This window comes from Mus caroli, chromosome 4 (assembly GCF_900094665.2).
Source record: "Mus caroli chromosome 4, CAROLI_EIJ_v1.1, whole genome shotgun sequence".
Lineage (NCBI taxonomy): Eukaryota > Metazoa > Chordata > Mammalia > Rodentia > Muridae > Mus > Mus caroli.
In genome coordinates, this window is record NC_034573.1 from 10,558,025 (window position 1) to 10,582,488 (window position 24,464).

The 24,464-nt window shown below is 39.1% G+C and overlaps 1 protein-coding gene across 2 annotated transcripts in view; it reads right to left on the minus strand.

The window, feature by feature from the left end:
* Positions 1–24,464, minus strand: part of Lrrc69 (leucine rich repeat containing 69) — a 128,998-nt gene that overhangs the window by 92,585 nt on the left and 11,949 nt on the right. For both annotated transcript variants that reach the window (XM_021160582.1, XM_021160583.1), the window contains exons 2-5: positions 17,535–17,661; positions 16,270–16,342; positions 12,224–12,419; positions 7,814–7,885 (exon numbers count right to left, since the gene is read on the minus strand). In XM_021160582.1, coding sequence (XP_021016241.1) covers positions 7,814–7,885; positions 12,224–12,419; positions 16,270–16,342; positions 17,535–17,661 — 468 coding nt within the window. The remainder of the gene's footprint in view (positions 1–7,813; positions 7,886–12,223; positions 12,420–16,269; positions 16,343–17,534; positions 17,662–24,464) is intronic.

Consider the following 24,464-nt stretch of genomic DNA (forward strand, 5'->3'; position numbering starts at 1 on the left):
CTCTCTCTCTCCTCTCTGTTCTCTCTCTCCTCTCTCTCTCTCTCTCTCTCTCTCTCTCTCTCTCTCTCTCTCTCTCTCTCTGTGTGTGTGTGTGTGTGAGAGAGAGAGAGAGAGAGAGAGAGAGAGAGAGAGAAAGAGAGAGAGATTCTGTTTGTCTGTGTCTCTGTCTGTCTTTCTCTCTGTGTATGTATGAGTATATGTGTGTGTGCATGTGTCTGTCTTTCTCTCTGTACCTGTCTATCTTTGTCTTTCTGTCTTTGTTTCTGTCTCTCTCCCCCACACACACACGTAAATATTAAAATACATGCCATCAAACCTTTTAAAAAATCAAATACTGAACATTCTTAACCCTGGCACAGACTGTTTGTGGAGGCTTTAGATATGAATGGACATTAAATAAAAAAGTTGACATTGAAAACAAGCAGCAACTGTGGAACATGTATTCTTGGCTGTGGCTCCATCTTCTTATGCATATTTCTTGAGGGTGTACTTTTACCAAAGCACTTTCTCACGTGTTGTCACATTGATCTGTAGCCATATAAATGTTTAAGATAAATCATTCATATCCAAATTGCATCCAGTTAATGTAAATGGGAAATTCTTTAAAGATAAAACCCTTAAGTTACTAAATAAATAACATGGTAAAGATTTGACCATCCCCAAAATTCTCCAGAATAATTTAGTGTTCAATTCACATACTAAAATATCTGGCCTATTTTTAAATTGAGTAAAAAAAATAATAAATAACTATGCATTTTATCAGTGGCATGGAATTACGGCATACATTTGCAATGTACGTGTAGCTGAAGGGAATAAGGTTAACTCTACTGGCCAACATGCCAATCTGAGCTTCCCAAAACCCACTATTCCCTGTGTCCCTGTGCTCACATACTGAAACTTTGTTTCTAGGTGAAGCCTTTTCCACATACAAAGGAACTATATTGTTCAAACAGTGCTCCTTCCACAAGGACTCAAGGACCCAGTGACATTCTCAGAATCTGACCTTCCAATGTGTAACATAACAGTGACACCCCCTACTTATCACTGCTAAGACAAAGAACAGATTTTTCAGAGGCTCTGTACTAAGATGGATGGAGCCTGGGCTTTTGGCAAGGCTTCAGTGCTAGGTCTAGATCCGCATTGTAATTCAGGTCTGTGGTTCTCCAAGTATGATCCCCACACTTGCAGCATCAGCAACACCTGAGAACTTAATAGAAATGCACATTCTTGGGCTCCACAGTCTTCTGACTCAGAAACTCTGGGAGGGAAGCCCAGCATTCTGGGTTTTAACAAGCTATCCAGAGGATTCTACTGTGTACTCAAGACGGAGGGCAATGTCTACTAACTAATCACTTCTCTGAAGTCTCAATACATTTAGCCCTAAATAGGTCTGAGCTTCAGTCTGCTTCTCCAGGGGACTATGCAACATCAAACAGATTTTACTACATGAAACATTGCTTCAAAACCTTGTAAATTACTGAACAACTATAAAGTACTGATGCAAAGAAATACCTTCCTGTGCTATTTCTAGATCTAAAATGCCATGATATTGCAGGTGAGTAGAAAGATCGCCAATAGAGTCTGACAAGAGTGTTACTAAAAAGTGCAAAGCTTTGCTACAGCATTCAAAGATGAGGTTTTCCTCTGAATTTCACATCAAAGTCAGACCTCGAGATGCTCCCTGGTGATAGTCATTAAAATTTTTTTGTCAGCCAGGCATGGTAGCCCATGCCTTTAATCCTACCCCTCAGCAGCCAGAGGCAGGTGGATCTCTGTGAGTTCAAGACCAGCCTGGTCTACAGCTCCATCTCCAGAATGGCCAGAGCTGTTACACAAAGAAACCCTGTTTCAAAAGATGTTTTTGTCACTTCAGTTAAGTCAACTTCTTTTTCAAATCACTGAAGTTTGGGTAAAGAAGAGCTAGTGAAGGAAGCTTTTCTTTGCCCAAAAATGCACAGATCTTTTAAAATTATTTCAAAGGGACTAAAAATCTAAGGAATTCACCTTTCTCCCCTGTTGAAAGGATTTAACCACTATTGCTTTAGAGACTGAATTTTCTATTTTATCTTAAAAATGGAAAAAGATATTGTTAGTACTTGACTCTCACAACCCCACTGATAGCTTATCCAAAGTTCTTAGTAGCAAGCAATGGCAATATTTTTCCTTCTCCATTCTCAAACGTTGTAAGTGCATCTGATCACTTTTTCCCTCCGTCTTTTGGAGACAATGAATTACTACTTACCTGGCCCCTTTTCTTTCCAAGCTAATGTCTACTTCTTCAATGTTCCTAGTTTTTTTTTAATGTCTGTTTTTCTTGCTTTTTATGAGCTCTTCAAGACTTGACATTCAAATTCCACACAAGCAATATCCATCATTGTTCATTTGTTTGACTAGGATATTATGATGGTAGGAAATCCATTTTAAATTTTATTTTGAGAAAACCAGCAATACTGCTCCGTGAGTAACACACTTGGTTGCCAAGCCAGATAACCTGAGTTAGATCATAGAAATCCACATAGCTGAAAAAGAGAATCAACTCCCAAAAGTTGTCCTGTGGCCTTCATCACACATGTGCGATGGTTCACACACAAACACTAAATAAAATAACCAATTACTTGCTTTGCTCAATTCAAAAAATTATTTTAATTATGTGTACATGTGCAAGGATGTACACGTGAGACTGAGGGATCGGTAACATCAGAGCTGCCTAACATGGGTGCAAGGAACCCCTCTGATGGTCAGAATTCCTCCAGTATTCAAGAGCAACACTTAAGAGGGAGTGGCCAGAGGAGACACTCAATAAGTGATAGCTGAACTGGACTCTCTTCACACAGTACAGTTAAATCTGTTGCAGATCCAAACTAAGTTTTACACTTTACCAAAGTGTAGTGGGTTGAATAGTTCCATCTACCCAAAAGCAGCATATCACAGAATTATAGCTAGGATGAAGTCATTATGACTAAGGGCAGACAAAAGTCCAAGGACTTGTATCTTTCTAAGAGGAAAAAAAAAAACAGATTTAAACTACTAAACCAAACCAGCCATTTCCATAACTGCCACTGTTCCACATACTGTCCACTCACTGTGGATCATAAGTTACATTTTGGAAATCTCACTCTGTCAAAGAAAGTTTAAAATAAAAGATGCCAATTTCTGACAATCTAGTTCCTCAAAGGCCTGCTCATTCCAATCTATTCTGATAAATGAAAGTATAAAAAAAAGTAAACATGATTTTTAAAAGGTCCAGTAATTAAAACCAAATATCTGAAATATATTGCTTGAAGAAGAGTATTCAATATATAATGTTAAGTGAAAAAGATTTTTTAAGAAGTATAATTTCAATTGTATTCTAAAGTGAATATGTAAAAATTAAATACTTACAGAAGAATAACATATTGTCTCTGAAAAATAAACTTAAAGGCACCTCATACTTTGTAGTTTACAATCTTACACACACTTTCAAAATATTTCTATTCTATTATAAAATTATATGTTTCATTATATATAACTTATATATTACATATTATAATATGATTGCATCATTTTCTCCTTCCCTGTCACTCCTCCACACCCACCCATATAACCCTGTTGCTCTCTTTCAAATTCATGGCATCTGGTTTCATTAATTGTTGCTACATACATATATGGATGCACCTTTTATACAGTGAATGTTTCCTTTTATTACTTTACTCTTGGTTTTCGTTTTACAAGATCCCAGGCTGGCCAAAGTTCCATCTCAAAGGTTTGATTATCCTAGCTCCATGAGCATGACAGGCCTGTGTTTCCACACCAGGTTTAGGAAGTGCTGGTGATCCAACAGGGCTTTATGCATGCTAAACAAGAACTTCACCAGCTGTACTAGAGCCTCAGGCCCAATTACTTATAACTGGAAAAATATTAAGCAAGTTATGGTGACACACACTTGGAATCAGGTTTCCAGTTAACATACATTCTTATTTGTATAATAACTCCTGATTTAAAACATCAGCTTTGCAGGTAGCAAGGACTGGAAAGATGGCTCAGCAGTCAAAAGCACTTGTTCTTCCAGAGGACCCAGAATCAATTCCCAGCACTCATGTGCCTGCTCACAGATATTCATAATAGTAATTCTAGAGGAATCCAATGCTCTCCTCTGACCTCTGCAAACACCAGATATGCACAAGGGTCCACAAAGAGTTGCACAGTCAAAACACTCATATACATAAAATAAATAAATCTTTATAAATCAGCCTCAAATATTTAAAAGCTACCTTAGTAAAAATTATATATTATTGCAAAATAACATTTTCTAAGTTTCACAACAAATTTTAGACCATAAAACTCAAATAAAAATCATTTTTAAGAGAACAGCAATGGCAGAGCATGGTGGTACATGCCTTTAATCCCAGAACTCAGGAGGCAGAGGCAGGTGGATCTCTGTGAGTTCAAGGCCAGCCTGTTCTACAATGGGAGTTCTAGGACAGCCAGGGCTATTGCACAGAGAAACTCTATCTCAAAAGCATGGCAGTAAAAGAAACTATTAAATCTATTCTACAGAATGTAACTCCAGTGCTGGAGATCATAGTGGGCTTCACAAAACCACAGCTTCCCCTTTGCTCCTTTATTTTTCATGGCTTTCAACACTTTATAGTAAGAATGGGTTGTAAAACACATGCTTCAGAAATCAACGTTTCCTACAGCCACCCATAGACAGTGAGTAGTCACTACAAGTGCTGGGGTTGTGCATTACCAAACAGTTCACAGATAATTCATTAGCAAAGTAATTGCCATTCTTTCGACAATCTCTATAAAATGTTTTATAATCATTTACACATTTAATGTGCTCATGAGTAAGGTGGCTTTAAGTAGCACCTCAACTTGTCTGAAATCATAGTTTAGTAAATAAGAACTTAGAAATTTAAACTAATGGATATATGACTCCAAAGTTTGTGTCCTTTATTGTTAAAGTCTGTGGTCTTCATTGCTAAAGTCTGTGGTCTTCATTGTTAAAGTCTGTGTCTTTCATTGTTAAAGTCTGTGTCCTTCATTGTTAAAGTCTGTGTCCTTCATTGTTAATGTCTGTGGCCTTCATTGTTAAAGTCTGTGGTCTTCATTGATGTTTACAACCATTACTATGAAACTGAATGCTATACCACTTACATAGTATATATACTACAGAGCCAACAATTCATCTCTGCATTTGCCATGTGTTTTGTCAATTTGTCCCATCTCTCAACTATGGAATATGGATTTTACACCAATAATTTGCAAAATGTCACTACTGTTTCAGAAAGGAAAATCATTTTTAAAATTCCAAGGTAAAAAAAATTGGGGAACAAAGCTCAGATGAGTTTGTGTACTAGCTTATTACATAAGGTTTACAGAATTTTCTGAAAACAAACCTGGCATAGATCATGTCAAAGGCATGCTAAAATTATTGGAAGCAGGGGTATTTAAACATAACTGTTGATATAGAACCACTTTTTAGAGAAAACTGAATTATTGGCAATACCAAGGTGGGTGCTAAGTAGAGTTAGAGAACATTATTTTAGTTTTTATTTAATAAATAATATTAAGATGAAATTCAATATATGTTTGATAGTAAAGTTAACATTTGAACCTCAACATAGACTTGAAAAGGATCGTTCCTTTCCACGGTCTGTGCTCCCGTGGTACCATGGGACTGGTGACATTGGAAGGATGTTCTGGAAATTAAGGTTTTGTCACATTGTGACAGATTTAAATCAAACCCATAGTATGAATAAAATCATGGACTCTTTACCAAGTCTTTGCTGAAAACATCTATTCTTTCCTATAATTTGAACTATAAAATTGTTAACAGCATAGAAAATCCTTTAACATATTAAATGTGTGATGGTTAATATTTATTGTCAGTTTGCTAGGCTTTAAAATCACCTAGAAGACAAGCTTTGGGGAATGTCCATTGGGATTACTTAGACTGGTTAGCCAGTGGCCATTTTTGTGAGGAATTATTTAGATTTAGTTAAGAGAGGTGAGAAGACCCATTCTGAATGTGGGCAGAACCATTCCATGTGCTGGGTCCCACAATACATAAGAGAGCCCTAGCATTCAATATGGACAAATACGACCAGTTGTTTCACCTGCCTGATGCCCTAGCTTCCCCACCACCATAAACTCAGCCCTTGAACTGTGAGCCACAACCAGCCCCTCCTTAAGATACCTCTGTCAGACGGTATGATAAAGAAGATAATTGACTAAGATAAAAGACATCAAGAGAAGAAAGTAAGATAGGAAATGACTATAGAATTTTGGTAATTCTACTTCCAAGGCTATATCTAGAGAAATTGAAAGTGAAAACTCAAACTTGTATGACAAAGTTTGCAGCAGCATAGCTCACAGTAAGCAAAGCACTGAAACACCGCAAGTGTCGATCCACAGAACAATGGGGAAGCAAAAGGTGCACATGCTTGTTGTATGGGTGACTAGGATTCAGCCTAGGACAAAGAGGAAAAAGCCAACTCTTGATAGCAGGGATGAACACTGTGCTAAGTAAAATAAGCCCGTCACAAAAGGACAAATGCCAGGGAATGTCTTCTGTGGGGTGCACCAAGTACTCAAGTACGTAAAGACAGAACATAGAATGGTAGTGTCAAAAAAAATCAAAAACAAAAACAAGAGAAATACCTTATCTTAAAATGCTGGGATAGGTGCTAACAAGCAAACTGGAAACTTATCCAGTTGGGAATGTGTCAAATGATACCGTTTCAGTCGGTAAGATAACACAGTAAGTTCTGGAGAGAGATGGCAGGGACAGATTGTATCAAAGTACTTGGTCTCAAGAATGTCCTCTTAAAGATAAAGGTTTTGAGCCTGGCGGCACACACCTTTAATCTCAGAACTCAAGAGGCAGAAGCAGGTAGATCTCTGTGAGTTCAAGGCCTGATTGGTCTATAAAGCAAGTCCGGGACAGGACAACCAGGGATACTATAAAAAGAAATAAAACCTTGTCTAAAAATACCAAAAAAAAAAAAAAAAAGACTTTTATGATGCATATTTTACCATGATTGGAATATTGCATATATTTTCATAAAGCAAATTTTGAACCCAATATTTCACATTTTCATCCTTTCTTGTATTAAAATTATATTAATTTATTTATAAAATAAATTAATTTAATTTAATTATAAAATAAGATGAAAATGTCTAAAAACTACAATTTGAATCAGTTAGTAAGAATAAAATTAATAGATCTGCAGGTATTTACTGAATACTTGCTGGATAAATGTACTAGTAATTATTTACTTGAATGTTATGTTCCAGCGTGCTCACTTGGATATAAAAATGCAATATGAAAAACAGCTATTACTTTCCCCCAAAGTTACAAGTAGCCAAAATGAGCTGTCTCTGTTATTTGAAATAAACAAAGTCAAAAATTCACTTCCAAATGGGAAAGAAAGTGTGTTTTCATAGCTAATGGCTTAAAAACAATGAACAAAAGGGTCATGTCTGGATTCACTATACAGGATAAAGTCTTGAGCCCAAGAAAGTAGTCTTTTCAAACAAGTCAGAGGTGACCAAAAGCAGTGTGTAATAACCAAAAAATTTAATCATAACTGATAGATTAAATATTTATGATAACAACCAGAGTTCATTTGGTTCAAACACATTCAGCAGGCACAGAACACAAGGAAAAGAATGCAAAAGAATGGGACTTGAAATCCTAGCACAAAGCAAACCTTTGAGTCACTGTACAATTACAATTACTACAGCTTTTGCTGGCTGCTTGTATTTTCTATTCCCAACAGTATAAACAGAATGATTTTCAACTACAGTAACAATTGACAGTACTTACGCCTGCTGGAAATATCTGGATTACATTTCCAGCTATGTCCAGGACTCTTAGTTTTCCAAGATGACAAATTTCCTGTGTCATAAGACAAAAAAAAAAAAAGAGAGAGAGAGAGAGAGAGAGATTTTTAATATAAAACTGTAAGTATTGACTTGGTTCAGAGTGAATAGAGATCGCTCCATCAAAACAGTCTTCCCTAAAGAAATCTCTATGGACGGCCCAATAACTACAAACCCTTATTTCTTCTATGTACTCTAGAGCAATATAATATATTCTCAGTTAACTATTTCTAGGTCTAACCCAACTCTTGCTGTTATTAAGTACAATCATATTCAACTTCCTAAGCACCTTTGTATTTTAATTTCTTCACTTTCTAATAAACAAATGATATGTGCTTGTGATGATGAGGTAGATTAACTGAGTTATGAAATTCAAACAGCCTAATATTCAATGAGCCCTTTCAGACACCATATATTATTAAAGTAGAAACCCTGAGAAACATAAAACATAATTCTGGAGTGTTTCCTGTAATGATAACTTCAGCAGGATTTCTAATACATCTATCTTCTGCTTAACACTATGATAACAAAACCCTTTCTTCACAAAAGAAATAAAACCCAGAACTATATCTATCTACATGGTCAGTACAACTGTAAATTACCATAGTAACCACATGGTTGTTGTGAAACATCTTATTTCTAGTATTTCTATTAAAAAGCAAATGTAAACTAGGATTTTAAATCCTGGAAACTTCAAAACCAATTGAAATTGAAAAACGAGAGGATAATTTATCAAATGACTTCCAGTATTGTAGAAATGCTTCTGAACTATGTCCGATTTTCTGAAGAACCGCCAAACTGATTTCCAGAGTGGTTGTACCAGCTTGCAGTCCCACCAGCAATGGAGGAGTGTTCCTCTTTCTCCACATCCTCGTCAGCATCTGCTGTCAGTTTTTGATCTAAGCCATTCTAACTGGTGTGAGGTGGAATCTCAGGGTTGTTTTGATTCGAATTTCTCTGATGATTAAGGATGTTGAACATTTTTTTAGGTGTTTCTCAGACATTCAGTATTCCTCAGTTGAAAATTCTTTGTTTAGCTCTGTACCCCATTTTTTAATATGGTTGTTTGGTTTTCTGGAGTCCAATTTCTTGAGTTCTTTATATATATTGGATATTATCCCCCTATAGGATTTAGGATTGGTAAAGATCTTTTCTCAATCTGTTGGTGGCCTTTTGGTCTTATTGACAGTGTCCTTTGCCTTACAGAAGCTTTGCAATTTTATGAGGTCCCATTTGTCAATTCTTGATCTTCCAGCACAAGCCATTGGTGTTCTGTTCAGGAATCTTTCTCCTGTGTCCATATCTTCGAGACTCTTCCCCACTTTCCCCTCTATAAGTTTCAGTGTCTCTGGTTTTATGTGGAGTTCCTTGATCCACTTAGACTTGAGCTTTGTACAAGGAGATAAGAATGGATCAGTTTGCATTCTTCTACATGCTAACTACCAGTTGAGCCAGCACTATTTGTTGAAAATACTATCTTCTTTCCAAGGAGGAACATCAATATAAACTAACCAGTACCGCCAGAGCTCCTTGGAACTAAACCACCAATCAAAGAAAACACATGGTGGAACTTGTGGCTCTAGCTGTATATGTAGCAGAGGATGGTCTCTCAATGGGAGGAGAGGCCCTAGGTCTTGTGAAGGCTCTATGCCCCAGTATAGGGGAATGCCAGGACTGGGCATGGGAGTGGGTGGGTTGGGGAGCAGGGGCATGGGGGAAGGGATAGGGGATTTTTGGAGGAGAAACTAGGAAAGGGGATGACATTTGAAATATAAATAAAATATCTAATAAAAAATAATTGATGCAGTTGAAAAATAATGAGTCAAATTTGAGAGTTAAAATTTTGAAGTGGAAATATTGATTTACAAGTTTCATATGAAAAAGACACTGAAATTATGGTTTTTTAAAAAAAGAAATGCTTCTAAAATGCTACTATTATTTTGATGGTAGTGTTTCTCCCTAGGGAAATAGCGTATCTCTTTAGCCATATCTAGTAGTCGCCATCTTTTCTCACATGTTGCATTGTCTGGAAGCAGATGATGCATTTGTGATACTGAGTGTACTTTAGATTTCCCTCTTTGTAAAAGCCAGGCCACGAAGTAAGAGTGGAACAGAAACTGTTCCATGAAGAGAACACGATGCCTGGGATAGAACTGTAGGAAGGTAGAGTGCTAAAATAACAGAAAAGAACCAAAGATGACAGACAGGGAGACATCAGGATTCAGAAGTTCTTTTAGGTTTATGTATATGTGTGTGTATGTTTATGTATATGTGTGTGTATGTTTATGTATATGTATATGTGTTTGTGTGTGTGTGTGTGTGTGTGTGTGTGTGTGCTTTGCTTGCACACATGTCTGTAAACCACATGTGTGCACAGTGCCATAAAGCCAGAAGAGGACATTAGATCCCCTGTGACTTAAATTATGGATGGTTGTAAGCTACGTATGTACTGAAAATTGAATCTTGGTCCTCTGTAAGAGCGTCAAGTACTCTGAACCACTGAGCTATCTCTCTAGTCCCTAGATGTGAGTCTTCATTCTCCCTGTTTAACAGGCAGAAAGACTACTTTATCCCCATCAATCCATCAACCTTGTCCCATTTACCTAGCTTAAGTCTTAAGCCTGTCACCGGGCTAATCACTATGTCCCATAGGAAGGAATATTCTAACTTGGCTCGAAGACCAGTGTAGTGGAATAGGACAAGACTAAGCAAAGCTCAGAGACTTACAGGGGGAGGAAACTTACAAGGCTATAATATGAGAACAAAAGAAAATGGAAGCCAGACAGAGAAAAGCCAACATAGCCAACTATACCATAGGCATAAAGCTAAATACCGTTGGCATTCCTTATGACTATGGAAAGCATCAATTACATTGAAATTTTTAATAAATTTCCTTTGACCACTATGACCAAGGCAAATGCCAAGGTATTGACTCAACTTGGGAAACTCTAATCTGACAAAGTTAAGAAGCTTGGCTGTAGGACTTGTCTGTACTTTTAATATGTAAATACATTATAAATGTCAAAAAGAGGAGATAAGTTGGTTTTCTGGAACAGAGAACTATAAATTAGATATCTAACAAATATAGCAATATATTCTCACCTTCACAGAATATAGAAGTCAAAGTATGGTAGGGCTATTATGTGACCTCTTCTGGGTTAGAAACTGCCAACTTCTTGTGATACATCACATGATGGAAAAAGATCTTTGTTCCTCTGAAGCCTCCTAAGGTGCTTTGTTCTGTTTTCTGTTTTGGTGTGATTTGCTTTGTCTTAGCTTGGTTTGGGTTTGAGTTACTTGTTTAAGACAGGGTCTCATGTATGCCAAGAGGCCAGCCTCAATCTTGTCATGTAACTAAGGATGCTTCAGCACTTTTTGGATTTTGCATGTTGGGATTGCAGGATTGCACTAGCATGCTTAATTTTAGATCTCTTTAATAAGGATGACAGTTTCATTCATGAGGAACCAACCCTCAAGATACTGCCACTTCCTGTCCCATCACACTAATATTACAAATCATTGCGATCGGGAGCCTCTTGAACCACATGGAGCCCCGAGGAACTATGCTGGACTGATGCTCTTAGTAGGCTGCTTTGGGAAGCGAGTGATGCATTCGCCTCTGTGCTGCCACTCTCCCTCCAGTTCCTCATTGTGTGCCTTCTGCCATGAATTCTGAAGTTCTTTGTTGGCCTTTGAAATGCTGATACCACTATGACCAGCTCGCAGCCAGAGGAGTCTTGGTTCTCCAGTGGCAAGGAATAGCCATCTGTATTTGAGCAGATGATTCAAGTGTATTTCCTAAGTAGTTAGTGTCTCATGATCCACCTCCATCTCCTGGATCTGCTTCATGAAAGCAAACTCATTTTAAGAGAAGATTTCTGTACAAATCCCAAAGCTGCCTCGGGCTGTTTCTGTTTACCGTCTACTTAGCCATTCACATACTCAAATCCAAATGGTTATTCTTAGACTTCAACTATGACAAAAACAGTGAACCTTTTACGTTAAGATTATACTCCAGAAGCCCCACATCTATCTTGTACTCAAAGGGCTCTTTTTCTATCCCCAGGAACAGAGCAATCAAATTAGAGTCCCTGGGGAATCTGACACAAAATATAGACAGAATATGCATTCATAAACATGTATAGACATACACATAATTCATAATGTATCAGAAAGTGATTCACACCTTCATTAAATTACCAAAACAAATGAACTTTGAAGTGCTTTGTCATTTGTGTTTTGCCATTTATAATGCAGGTTGAATTGAACAATGATATAGGCTACCTCCCAATCTGTTGAAGGAGTTCTTCTCCGACAGCAATGGAAACAAAAGCAATGGCCCTATTTTCTTTACCTCTGGCAACTCTTCAATGTTGTTCCTGACCAGAAAGAGCTGCTGAAGGTTCTTCAGGAACTTGATCTCCTCAGGGATGTACACGATCTGATTGTAGTTTAGATGCAGTTCAGAAAGATGCTCAAGGGAACAAAGCTCTTTGGGAATCACAGTGAGATTGTTACGGTTGAGGCTTAAGTAGGTAAGACTCCTTAACCTAAAACAAGAAACAAGAAAAGCATGTGACTCAAAATCATCAGACAACGAAAGTCTATTATTAAAGCGCCACATGTTTTCTTGGAGACCCTCTGAATCTTACCAAGTTAAGTGCCTGAAACTACTGAGACTCTTTTGAGCATAAAAGGGCTTTACTGAAACAGAGTTAGGAAAACGTAGTACCTCACAACTGCAGCACTTGAGTGAGCTAGCCAGGGCAGTGCTGATGAGCAGGCTATGGTGGCAGAGGCCAGGAGAGCTGATGGGCTGACCAGCTCAGCTACCACCAAGGCCCAGATCTAGGACTTTCATTTGGCCCATCAGCAACATCTACCCCTCCTATGAACTGCTGAAGCAGATGAAAGGGCTCATCCTGCTGTTCCAAAGCTACAGGATCTCCAAGACACAAGGCAACAGCAGGACATCCTAGAGGAGTCTCAGTGAGGAGCCAGTATTTCTAGCGTAACAGAAGCCAGAAGCCTCGCACAAGACCAGTGTCTCTTTGCAATGAACATTTGCAAGGAAAGAAGCTATTTGGACAAAGGGGTATACTGGGTGACGCACTGCAGATTTCACAATGAGATTTTGGTTTTGGTTTTGTTTTGTCCAGGGAGGGTAGGTTACAAGAGTGCAGGGGGATATGGAAGTACTGGGAAATGAGTGGGATTAGGGTCCATGAAATAATCAATAAATATTATGATATAATCAGAAATAATCAATAAATATTATGATAAGAAAGTAATGGAAATAGCAAAAGACATGCAGTGTTTTCCTCAGTATCTAGTCATAGCCTTGCTTCAATTGAGCACACTGTGTTACCAAAGGGAGGAGGCTTTCTTTTTCTCTTCTATTTTTCTTCATCCAGACTCTATAATGAGCTCAGAGCTTACTGCAAACATATTTGTCAAGTGTTTGGGTGAGTCAGGGGAAGAGTGGTGAATTAGGTAGGAGTCTACCACCCTTCTCCTTTCAAGAACACAAAAAGAGCCAGTCTCCTTTCAGACAGAAGCCAGAGGAGCTCTGCATTTGCAGTTTCTCCTTGCTCTGTTTCCCCTGTAAAGGGTTAATAGATAACTTCACAACATAGCTTCACGGGGTTGCATATGAGAAAAGATGAGTCTTTGATGCTTTCCTCTCTCCCATCTTCTGTTTCAGAGAGTCTGTCTGCAGGAAGCTTCTACTGACTTCTATGCAGCTATGCACCGCCACTCACCGTCGTTATGTGGACCCCAAGCCCATGAGCTGCGAGGCTTAAGATATCTTAACCAACAAATTCTTCTCTACCCTGCTGAATTCTGAACAGAGAAGACAGAAAACAGGCATCCAAACAGAGTCAACACAAGCTACACTACCCTCTTAATCAGTGTATTGATTCATAGCCTTTCCTGCTGACACAGCTGCTTGATTTCTGGAAGAAGAGGAGGATGCTACACGGGCCTAATGCTTTTCCCGAAATTCACATCCAAAATACTCAGTCCTTCATCTCTAGAAAGGAATGCATGTGAAGAACATAAAACAGCTGGAATAAAAAGCAACTTATAATAGTGATAATGAAAATCGTATTGAGAACTCAGCTTTTTTTTCATTTCTATTCTTGAAAGTGCATTCATTTTTATTGTGTGTGTGCTCTCTCTCTCTCTCACACACACACACACACACGTCTTGACTACATGCTGTGTACTGCATGCAGTCAGGTGCCCACAGAGACCAAGAGATGGGAAATCATCTGGACTGAAGTTACAGGTAGTTATGTGCTGCTGGGCATGGGTGTAAAGTAGAAACCCAGGGCTTCTGCAAGAACAGCAAATAACCTTAACTACTTAGCCACCGATCCAGATCCCAAGAACTTACTAAATCTTGAATGACAAAACCACCTTATAAATACTATTCTTACCCTCGCTGTAAAGATGGGAACCATTGAGGTTTAACCCTTAACCATTACGGGAAGATAAAGAAATCTCGTCCAGTGGAGCTAGAGAGATGACACTGTGGTTAAGGCTCACATACTGCTCTTGCAGATGACCCAAATATATGGTTCTTGATGTCCAACATCGGGCAGCTCACAATCTCCTGTGACTCCAGCTTCGGAGAATCCCACTTTGTTTACAGGCTTCCTCAGGAACCTGGATCTCACATGCACACATCCACACATAGACACACGTACATCCCCAATGATGAACTCTAGTCTCTAATCACACTACCGTACTCAAGTGTACACACACCTTTAAAATAAAATTAAAATGTTGAAAATAAAAGAACCTTCTCCAGGATAGGAAATGGACAATTAGCCTGTATCTATGGCCTGGTCAGAATATGGACAGCTTAGAGCTAGCTATAAAAAACAATGGGGGCCTACTTATGACCCTACCTTTCCTAACAAAAGCTGTCCTTTCATCTTCTTGCATATTCGCTTACATCTATATGCTTCCTTAAACAGTGTACACCCCACTCCAAACACAGACAGCTTCTCAAACTGGAAAATCATACTGTCACGACAAGTGGTCTGAAGTTCAGCTATTCAAAATTCTCCCATTAAAAGGCAAAGGGAGCAAGATCTAGGGCAGTCAACTAACTGATCCGAGGCTAGTTGAACAAAGATATATCCTGAACCTGATTCACCATATCTCTTTAGCAGGTCTTTGTCTGTTCACTATATCATTATCAATTCATAAACCAATTAACTGATAAATCAAAACCATGGAAAAACAAGCAAGCAACTACTGGCATTTTAATTGTCCTTAGTATTTCCCTTCCACAGAAATTAGATTGCTTCTTTTGTTTTTTGTTTGCTTGTTTGTTTTTTCCTGCCACTTAAAGGACTATAAAAGTATTTGAAAAGAAGTACAGACAAGTGAATTGATACAGAGTAGGCTCTCCAAGCAGTCCTGTGTTGAGGACTGCTCACAGTTTCACATTCTCTTTGTAATTCATATGTTTCTGTTCAATACGCAATAAAGAGTCCCCAAAGGAGACTTGAGCAGAGTTCTCTCCATCTGTCAGAGAAATAGCTCAAAGACTGCACTGCCTCAGAAGGACAAGGCCGTCAGCTGGCTCCAGCAAAACACTCTAATGATAGCCTGTCTGCACAGATGTGCAGGGTAAGGGAAAACAACATATTTTGGTTGTGGCTAATGATAATAAAATGTGCCGTTTTTTATTTAATGAAAATGACATCGTAATTTTAAATCCTTTGCTTTTATATGACCTTTTCCCATACAGCTCAAAATGGTTTATGACACTACTGAAATAAAATTTAATGTCCCCAATCTGGCTGAGCAAGCTCCAAGAACCCCTGAGCTAGCATATCAATAGCATCAGATTTAGGGCCTCATGTTTCAACCCCCAACTTTTACTCTTACATCCCCTGCTGTTCCTCATTTCTCTCAAGTAGTTGAGGAACCACCTGCTTAAACTTAGTGATTGAGAGAAGGCTCTGTTGGTCAAATGTGTGTCCTGCACACAGGAGGACCTGGATGTGACTTCCTCTAGGATGGCATGGTGGCACGTGTCTGCAAACCCAGAGCTAGCAGTCAGAGATATGCAGATCCCTGGGACTTGCTGAAACCAAAGTATGAGCTCCAGGTCTAGTGAGAGACTGTCTAATAGAGAAAGTGGAAAGTGACTGAGGAAGTCATCTTACCATTACCCTGTGGTCTCTCCACTTACCATGCATGTCTACACACAAGAATATATGGTACACATGAAAGAGAAAAAAATATCAATAGTTTGCTTCACATTTCTGTTATCTGTAACCACCCTAACTAGGCCCAAAACCATCAGATGAATGAGATAGAGTTTGGGCAAAGAGAGAAATGTAATATTTGCCAAGCCTCACTATAAATCAGAATTACCTGCCAATTTCTTGAGGAAGACTCGTAAGTCTGTTGTCATTCAGATTAAGCATGATCAAGCGATGTAGGCCATCTGTTAGGAAATAATTTGTCACTTTAGCCATCTGGTAGGAAACAAGTTTTAGTGTTTCTATACACTTTTGAATTCCTTGTGGATGCTTGCCTTGGCCAAGGTTCTGCTGGTTGTTGAAGACAGATATTCTAGTAAACTAGTTAAGGCAGAAAGAGGAAATGTGTCACATAGTTACAACACTGAGGACAAAGAAGAGAGCCAGGCTGGCCACAAACTGGACCTAAGGACTAAGCAGAGCCAGAAGCGGAGTTCACTTTTTCTCATCCAAGTTTCTACACTCTGAGCCTCTCTGCCTCGGTCTTACCACACAGCCTATATTTCCTGTGATTGCTTTCCTTCCTTTGAAGCTTCTGGCTCCATTTTCCACTCATGTGAAGCCCCTGCACAGACGCGGACAAGTTCTCCATCAAGATTCCTCCACTAAGTCATGGCATTCTTAAACTTCAGCATCCAGGGCTACCACTGGGCAAGCAGCTCCTGGAAACTGTTGCAATTTAGGAAGGAAATCTGGTTTGGGCTTAATCTTTATTTGAAACAGACAAAGGCTGCTTTTCCCCACTGCTACAAACTTATGGCATCCAAATCAAAATATTAAAGAGGCCAACAAAGCAAAAGCAGTTTTTCACAAACAACAGAGCCTGTGGGTCTGTTTTGTCTCATCTCATGTGATTTTTTTTTTTCAGAAAAAAAAAAGTTAAACCATTTTAGTCTATCATAATTCTAAGGAAAGAAAGCTTATGGTTGACTTAGCTTTGGCATCATTTTGTGACCTTGGTGAATCTGCTCTGCTCAATGCAGATGCGATTAGAATACACAGAGAGGTGAAGAAGAAGGTGTGGAGGATATGTTTGATCAAAGCACATTATTTTCATGTGTGAAATTCTCACACAGCATTTTGGTTTGGTTTGGTTTAATTATAAATGCTTGTCCTGGTGGCTCATGCCTTTAATCACAGCAGTCAGGAGGCAGAGGTAGGTGGATGTTTGTGAATTCAAGGCCATCCTGGTCTACAAAGCAAGTTCCAAGACTGCCAGGAAAAAACAAAATAAAATAAAACAAAACAGACTTAAAAAGCTTTAAGTATTATTTCAGAAATTCCTTAATTTCAGCACAATACAATTCCTTTTTATCTTGTGTCACAGTGCTAGATACTAGAGGTTAAACACAATGCTATAGCCCATAATTAACTTACTAAGAACTCCAGGAGCAATTCTGCAAATCCTGTTTCCAAATAAATGAAGATTCTTCAGGGAGGTAAGATATTTTATCTCTTCAGGAACTTCTTGTAAATGATTGTTTCCCAGATTTAGTAACGTCAACTGTAAACATAGAGAAATATAAGGTATTTGTACATTATCTATCTCCAAATGGGAAAAGCAGTATGTTTGCTGACATCTACATAACCTAAGAAAATACAGAGATGATATTTCTATCCATTTTCTTAAGCTAGCGCATAATGTAATGTGTTCCATTATGGCATTTTCATGCACATATGTCATATTAATTAATTCTAATTCTTCCTGCTTCCCACAGTCCTCCCATTTCTTCTCTATCCCTCTCTTGCTGTCTCCACCTCCAGCACAGCCTCCCTTCTGCGTCTATATTACTTGCATGGCATAGCCATATCCACTGGAAATGGTCAGATCATTTCAGCAAGGCTAAGCCGGATGCTACAACAGCTGTCCTTCTGTCTCTCACTTTTGGGTTTCTGTCTCTGTGTGTTGCACTCTTGGGGACTTTCTGCATTGTGACTCATTTTATGTCTTTTGCTGAGAAAAATGATGTCTGAGTCTTTTAAGGAAAATCCTTAATTGAAGTTTATCTGGCCACTATCTGGAAGTCTTCCTTGTGCCCTGGAAATGAGTAAAGGCAGGTAAGCGCACAGCTCGATGAGGTCATCACTCCAGGAATCTTCTTGGGGTATCTGACCCTGAGTAAACTCAAGAAGTGTAATTGGTATAGGGTAAACAGAGACAATTGACAAACTGACTGGACAGTAGAGTAGGTTACAGCTTCAAGGCCTCTTTTTATTATAGGCTTGGAGCTCTGTGAAAATGTAGTTGAAAGGTAGGGATGTGATACATGGTACACCCCTGGAGGAATAAAACTCAGTCAATAAGATAGATTAACTAAAATAAGCTTTTCCTACTTTATAGCATAGATGATGAAACATATAGTAAAAGAGTTGTGTGTTCGTGGTTGTTATTCATAGAAAGGCTGGTTCAGATGTTCTCTGTTTGTATGGAGTGCTCTAAAACTGCAAACACTGCCAGACTACAAGCAGGCTGTCACATAGCAAATGTGTTGGCTTTGAAGGAGACATTCTTTGGATTCCTTAAATTGGAGTTGTAGGGCTGATAATAAGAATAAAATCTGTCCTGTTTATATTTTCTAACTGTAACTAAACTTGTAAACCTGGACATGTAATAAGAAATCAAACGCATATCTGTACCATTTGGATAATCATCCGTCTGCCTTTGTTCTATGACATTTGTATAAAGAAGCACCTGGATTCGAGCTAGTCAGAGTGCTAGCTGTAAGAGTCCCCTGACTATCGACTCTCCTGTCTACTCCCTCCCTCCCTCCCTCCCCTCGACTAGTCCTAATCTCCTCTGCAGGCCTCTGGGTCAGCAAAATCCCCCTCACCCCAGCTCCCACCCTTGGGAAGTCCTGCCCACATACACATGTATTTTATTACCGGCTCCCCAACCTCAGCTGTTCCCTCATTACTGCTTGATCCTCTCTCTCTCCTCTCCTCTCTCTCTCTGTCTTCACACACACACACACACACACACAGACACTACATGAGGAGCTAAAAGGTAATATTTGTCATTCTTAGGCTGGCTCATTTCACTTAATGATCTCAGTTTAACTTGGGTTTCTGAAAATGTCATGAATATGAAAATAAAATTTCATTGTGTATATGCCATGTATTTTTTTAATTTATTTTTCTCTCATATATTACATCCCAACCACAGTTTCTCCCTCCCTCCACTCCTCCTAGACCTTCCTCGACTCCCAACTCCCCTCTTGCCCAGAACCGCTCCTCCTCCTTTCACTTCAGAAAAGGACAGACCTCCCAGAAATATCAACGGAACATGGCATATCATGTTGCAGTAAGACTAGCACAGCCCTTCATATGAAGGCTGGATGAGGGAACACAGTCAAAGAAAAAGTGTTCTAAAAGCAAACAAAAGAGTCAAAGACAGCCCCCACTCCCTCTTTTAGGTGTTCCACAAAAACTACACAACCACAATATATATGTGGACCTAAGGGACCTAAGTCAGACTCACACAGCTTCCCTGATTGTCAGTTCAGCTCTGTGAACCTGTATGGACCCTTGTTAGTTGAATCTATCGGCTGCTTTCTTTCTTTTTTTTTTTTAAATAAATATTTTTTATTACATATTTTCCTCAATTACATTTCCAATGCTATCCCAAAAGTCCCCCCATACCCTACCCCCCACTCCCCTACCCACCATTCCCACTTTTTGGCCCTGGCATTCCCCTGTACTGGGGCATATAAAGTTTGCGGGTCCAATGGGCCTCTCTTTCCAGTGATGGCCTACTAGGCCATCTTTTGATACATATGCAGCTAGAGTCAAGAGCTCCAGGGTACTGGTTAGTTCATAATGTTGTTGCACCTACAGGGTTGCAGATATCTTTAGCTCCTTGGGTACTTTCTCTAACTCCTCCATTGGGGGCCCTGTGATCCATCCAATAGCTGACTGTGAGCATCCACTTCTGTGTTTGCTAGGCCCCGGCCTAGTCTCACAAGAGACAGCTATATCAGGGTCCTTTCAGCAAACGCTTGCTAGTGTATGCAATGGTGTCATCGTTTGGAGGCTAATTATGGGATGGATCCCTGGATATGGCAGTCTCTAGATGGTCCATCCTTTTGTCTCAGCTCCAAACTTTGTCTCTGTAACTCCTTCCATGGGTGATTGTTTCCAATTCTAAGAAGCTTACTTGGTAAAACATTCGCTTTACCCATTCATCAGTTGATGACACTCAGGGTAGCTCAATTTTTTTCCATATTGTCAGTAATGCAGCAATCACCATAGGTGTGCAATTCTTCTGTGCTGTGTTCATTTACAATCTTGCAGGCATATATCAAGTAGCAATATAGTTGAGTCATATGCTGTTTATGTATTTTACCTTTAACACACTCCATATGCATCTCCATAATGGCTAAACCATTTTATACTCCCAACAGTGAATCGGTATTTCCCCCACCCCCATCCCTACGCCTACCCTCCACAACATCTTTGCTAGCATTTGGTCTTATTTGTTTTCTTGGTGAGAGCCATTCGGAGTGAGGTGAGCTGAACTTCCAAACAGCTTTAATTTCCATACTTTTTGAAGACTTCCCGAACATTTATCATCCGTTTCTGTTTGTTCTTTTGAGAAGTGTCTGTTCATGTCATTAGTCATTTATTGGTTGAATTTGGTGTTTTGGTGTTTGATTTTACAGTTCTTTATACACGTTAGACATTATCCCATGTTGATATACTTAATAAAGAATATTTTACTATTAAGCTATCTCTCCATTGACGATTGCTTCCTTCACCGTATATATTTATCAGAGTCTAAGAGGTTTTTGGTGGACTCAGTCATTACGGATATTTTATGCATAGAATCATGCTATGCAAATAAGAATAATTTGACTTCTTCCTTTTCTGTTTGTATTTTTTTTTTTATTTCTTTCTCTTCTCTCTCCTGTTTTATTGTTCTGATTTCAAGCACTGGGCCAAGAATGACTGTGTACCCCCCATTAACACCAACACTTGGGACACAGAGACCGGTAATCACTGTGAGCTTGAGGACAGCCTGGTCTACAGAGTGAGTTCCAGGTCAGCCTGCTGAGGATTCATTTAGTTTCCTTGGATTAATTTGGTAGGTCTTACATGTCTAGGAATTGGTCAATTTTTTTTCTAGATTTTTTTCACAAAAGAAAAATTTAGACAATTTATAATTTCCATATGCCACCTAGTGTTACAGCCCTTTTGAATGACATAGTGAAGAACTTTTTACTAGTGATCTACCTCTCCACTCTGTTAATGGTGTAAACAAAGAAGAGAAGTGGCCATAGAGTTTTTACAATAAATTTTTTATAATAAACTATGAACTTTAAAAATATCATTTGACTTTATCTTATTCTACCCTATTTTATTCTAATTATCATCCCTTACATGTCTGTCTGTTTTCTAATGAGAAACAGAACAAGGGTGGAGCTGGATGGGAGAGGAGGGGAGGGAAACTAGAAAGAGTGAAAGGAGACAAAACTAGAATCAGAATATATATAAGAAATGGTTTCAGTCAAAGAAAAATCATTTTAATTTCTTCTATTTTTTAATGATTTGTATGCATATGGTTATTTTGCCTGCACAGATATACAGACATGTGTACACACAGAGGAATAAGAAGGGTGTTGGATCTCCTAGAATTGAGGTTAGAGATGGTTGTGTGTCACCAAGTGAGTGCCAGGGATTGAATCTGGGTCCTCTGAGAGAGCAGACTGTGCTCTTCTAAATCATCTCTAGCCCTCAAGTTTTAATCTTTAACTTACTATACTCTTTTTCGTACATTTTTGTACACTGCAATGAAATTTCATATCCTAACTATTCAGAGTAAAGCATTTGCCTCCAAATATATCTTCACCTGAGAATTAAATTACCCAATTTAAAGTCTATGTGCCACCTTAAGACCATCTATTCTAAAGGTAGAGTTAAAATATAGTCACCTAGCAGTCTGAGTGCTAAGATTTAACATCGGGTCTGCAGCTACGTTAGTTTTCTATTACTAGTGTTATTCAGTGTCACCACACAGCTTGGCCTGGGCTCTTCCCTGCCTTAGCAGCCCCATTTCCTCCCTTACGCATGCTGCCCCATACAAGAAAACCATCTCAGTAAATTCCAGAAGCCTGTGTCTAAGGCTTTCCAAAAGACACAGTGCCACAGACATCAGGGGAAAGAAAAGAAAACCTAAGGGAAGAAGGTGTGAGCCAAAACCCAGGGGCAGGAGAACCAAGTTCAAAGTGTAGAAACAAGCCCTGGATTTAGCAACACAAAAGTCAGTAATGGTTGTGATAGGCAGGAAAGGGTTGGGGAGGAGTGGGGCAGAAGTTTGTAGGAGTGGGCTTTGGAAAAACAAAGGAGCAAAGACAATGACTTTCAAGACACTTATTACAAGAAACAAAGGCCGATGCTGTGGTTCTAAGTAAAGGCACTTGCCGGGCTTCTGCAGCCCAGGCTGACCATGGTGGGCTCATTGTAATCTTATTGCCTTGGCTTCCCACATCTAGGAGATTACAAGTGTGAGCCACCATGCCTGCCCAGAAGGAACAAAATCTTTAGTTGCTTTTAAACGTACAACCATCTCCTCAATAAGCAACAACCATCCTATGTCACCATGCAAATATGCTAAGTTTCAGCATAAGTTACTGAAATTATATAGAAAATTCCCAAACTGAGGCAAGGATTGACTGATGGCTGAGAAATGCCTCCCCGGGACCTAGAAGGTGCATCAGTGCACTTGCATCTGCTCACTTGTATTGGTCACGGTATCCTCTTTGCATCACTTGGATTCCTTACTCTCGTGAATGCTAACAGAGTTACCATGAATAAGGTACTTAAGAACTCTCACAATCTAGTGTTGGGAGGCAAGACAGACAAATTAAAATTTTATTTCTGTTAGTATTAAGTACTAAATACGAAGAAACCGGGGAAATGAAATGCTCAGGAAATTGGGAGTCATACTGGGGTCATTGGGGAAGGTCTCTTTGTAAAATGGTTGTTTGAGGTGATAATATGGGGGTTCCTTGGCAAGGCTGATCCTAGCAAGGGGTTCAATAACACACCACGATTACATATGGTTCCTAAAGAAGGCATTTTAAGCACACACAGATGATTTTAAGTTCTTTGGCTTGATTACTTCAATAATTATCTCCCAAAAAGAAGTTCTACTGGTACTCTCTTAGCAGTCCGATCTGGTGCCGAACCCCAAGTGACAACACTACTATTTTTGTATTTTTCATAGCACATTATGGAGAAATCACTGCATCCAACAATTAGAAAGAGCTTGGGTAAACCTAGTCTCCTATAAACCCAAGTGAACATTTCATTCCTTCACGATGAACACAATGTGCAACAGGTAACACTTTTGTTTAGTATTACATTAAATTAAGTGTGGGAAGGTGCACATGCCACAGAGTCATTGTGAAAGTCAGGGGACAACTTTCTGGAGTCACTTCTCTACATGGATCCCAGGGACCAAACTTGGGTTGTCAGGCCTGGTGGCAAGCGCCTTCACTTACTGAGCCGCCTCACTGGCTTCACGGTGATTCTTTATGGTTAAGCTATAGATAAGCCCTTGTACCTCTTACCAGTCCTTCCCACAGCACCCAGAAACAACAGTTTTATTCCCGCTCTTCTTACATAATATTTAAATTTTTTGAAGAAATATGGCAACTCCCTGAATCTGATCCATCTCTCCCTTAAACATTCTTTTTTCTTAGGACATACATTCCAGACCCCTTGACCACACTGGCCACTTTATAATCAGTTTCTGTGAATGCTCCTCTCTGGAATCATGGAGCTCAGTGTGACTGGACAATTAGTTCGGAGCACAAAGGCTTGGGCAGATGAGTACGCTCTCATTCGTGTAGTCTAAACGCCGTCTGTCCTTGGCAAGGGTGGCAAGCACCTTCATTTCCTGAGCCATCTCACTGGCTCATCTGTTATTCATTGTCGTTAAGCTATAGCCCTCTGTACCTCTTACCCAGTTTTTCCCACAGCACCCAGAAACAACAGTTTTATTCCCACTCCACTTACATAATATTTTAAATGTTTGAAAAATTGTTATCATGCTCCCCGAATTTGATCCTTCTTTCCCTTAACTATTTAGGACATAGTTTTTGTTTGTTTTCTTTTTTAACTTAAATGAGACACATTACTTGTGTCGCATAAGTCTCCTCGTACCCCCTTAGGCCAAGAATAACAATAACAAACCTACATTAACTGACAAGCATATAACCCACATCCTGTTCTTGTGCAATGAGTTCCTCTCTTAACCTAAACGGAGGAATTTACGTTTATCCCTGGAAAAACTGCATCTTGTTGGTT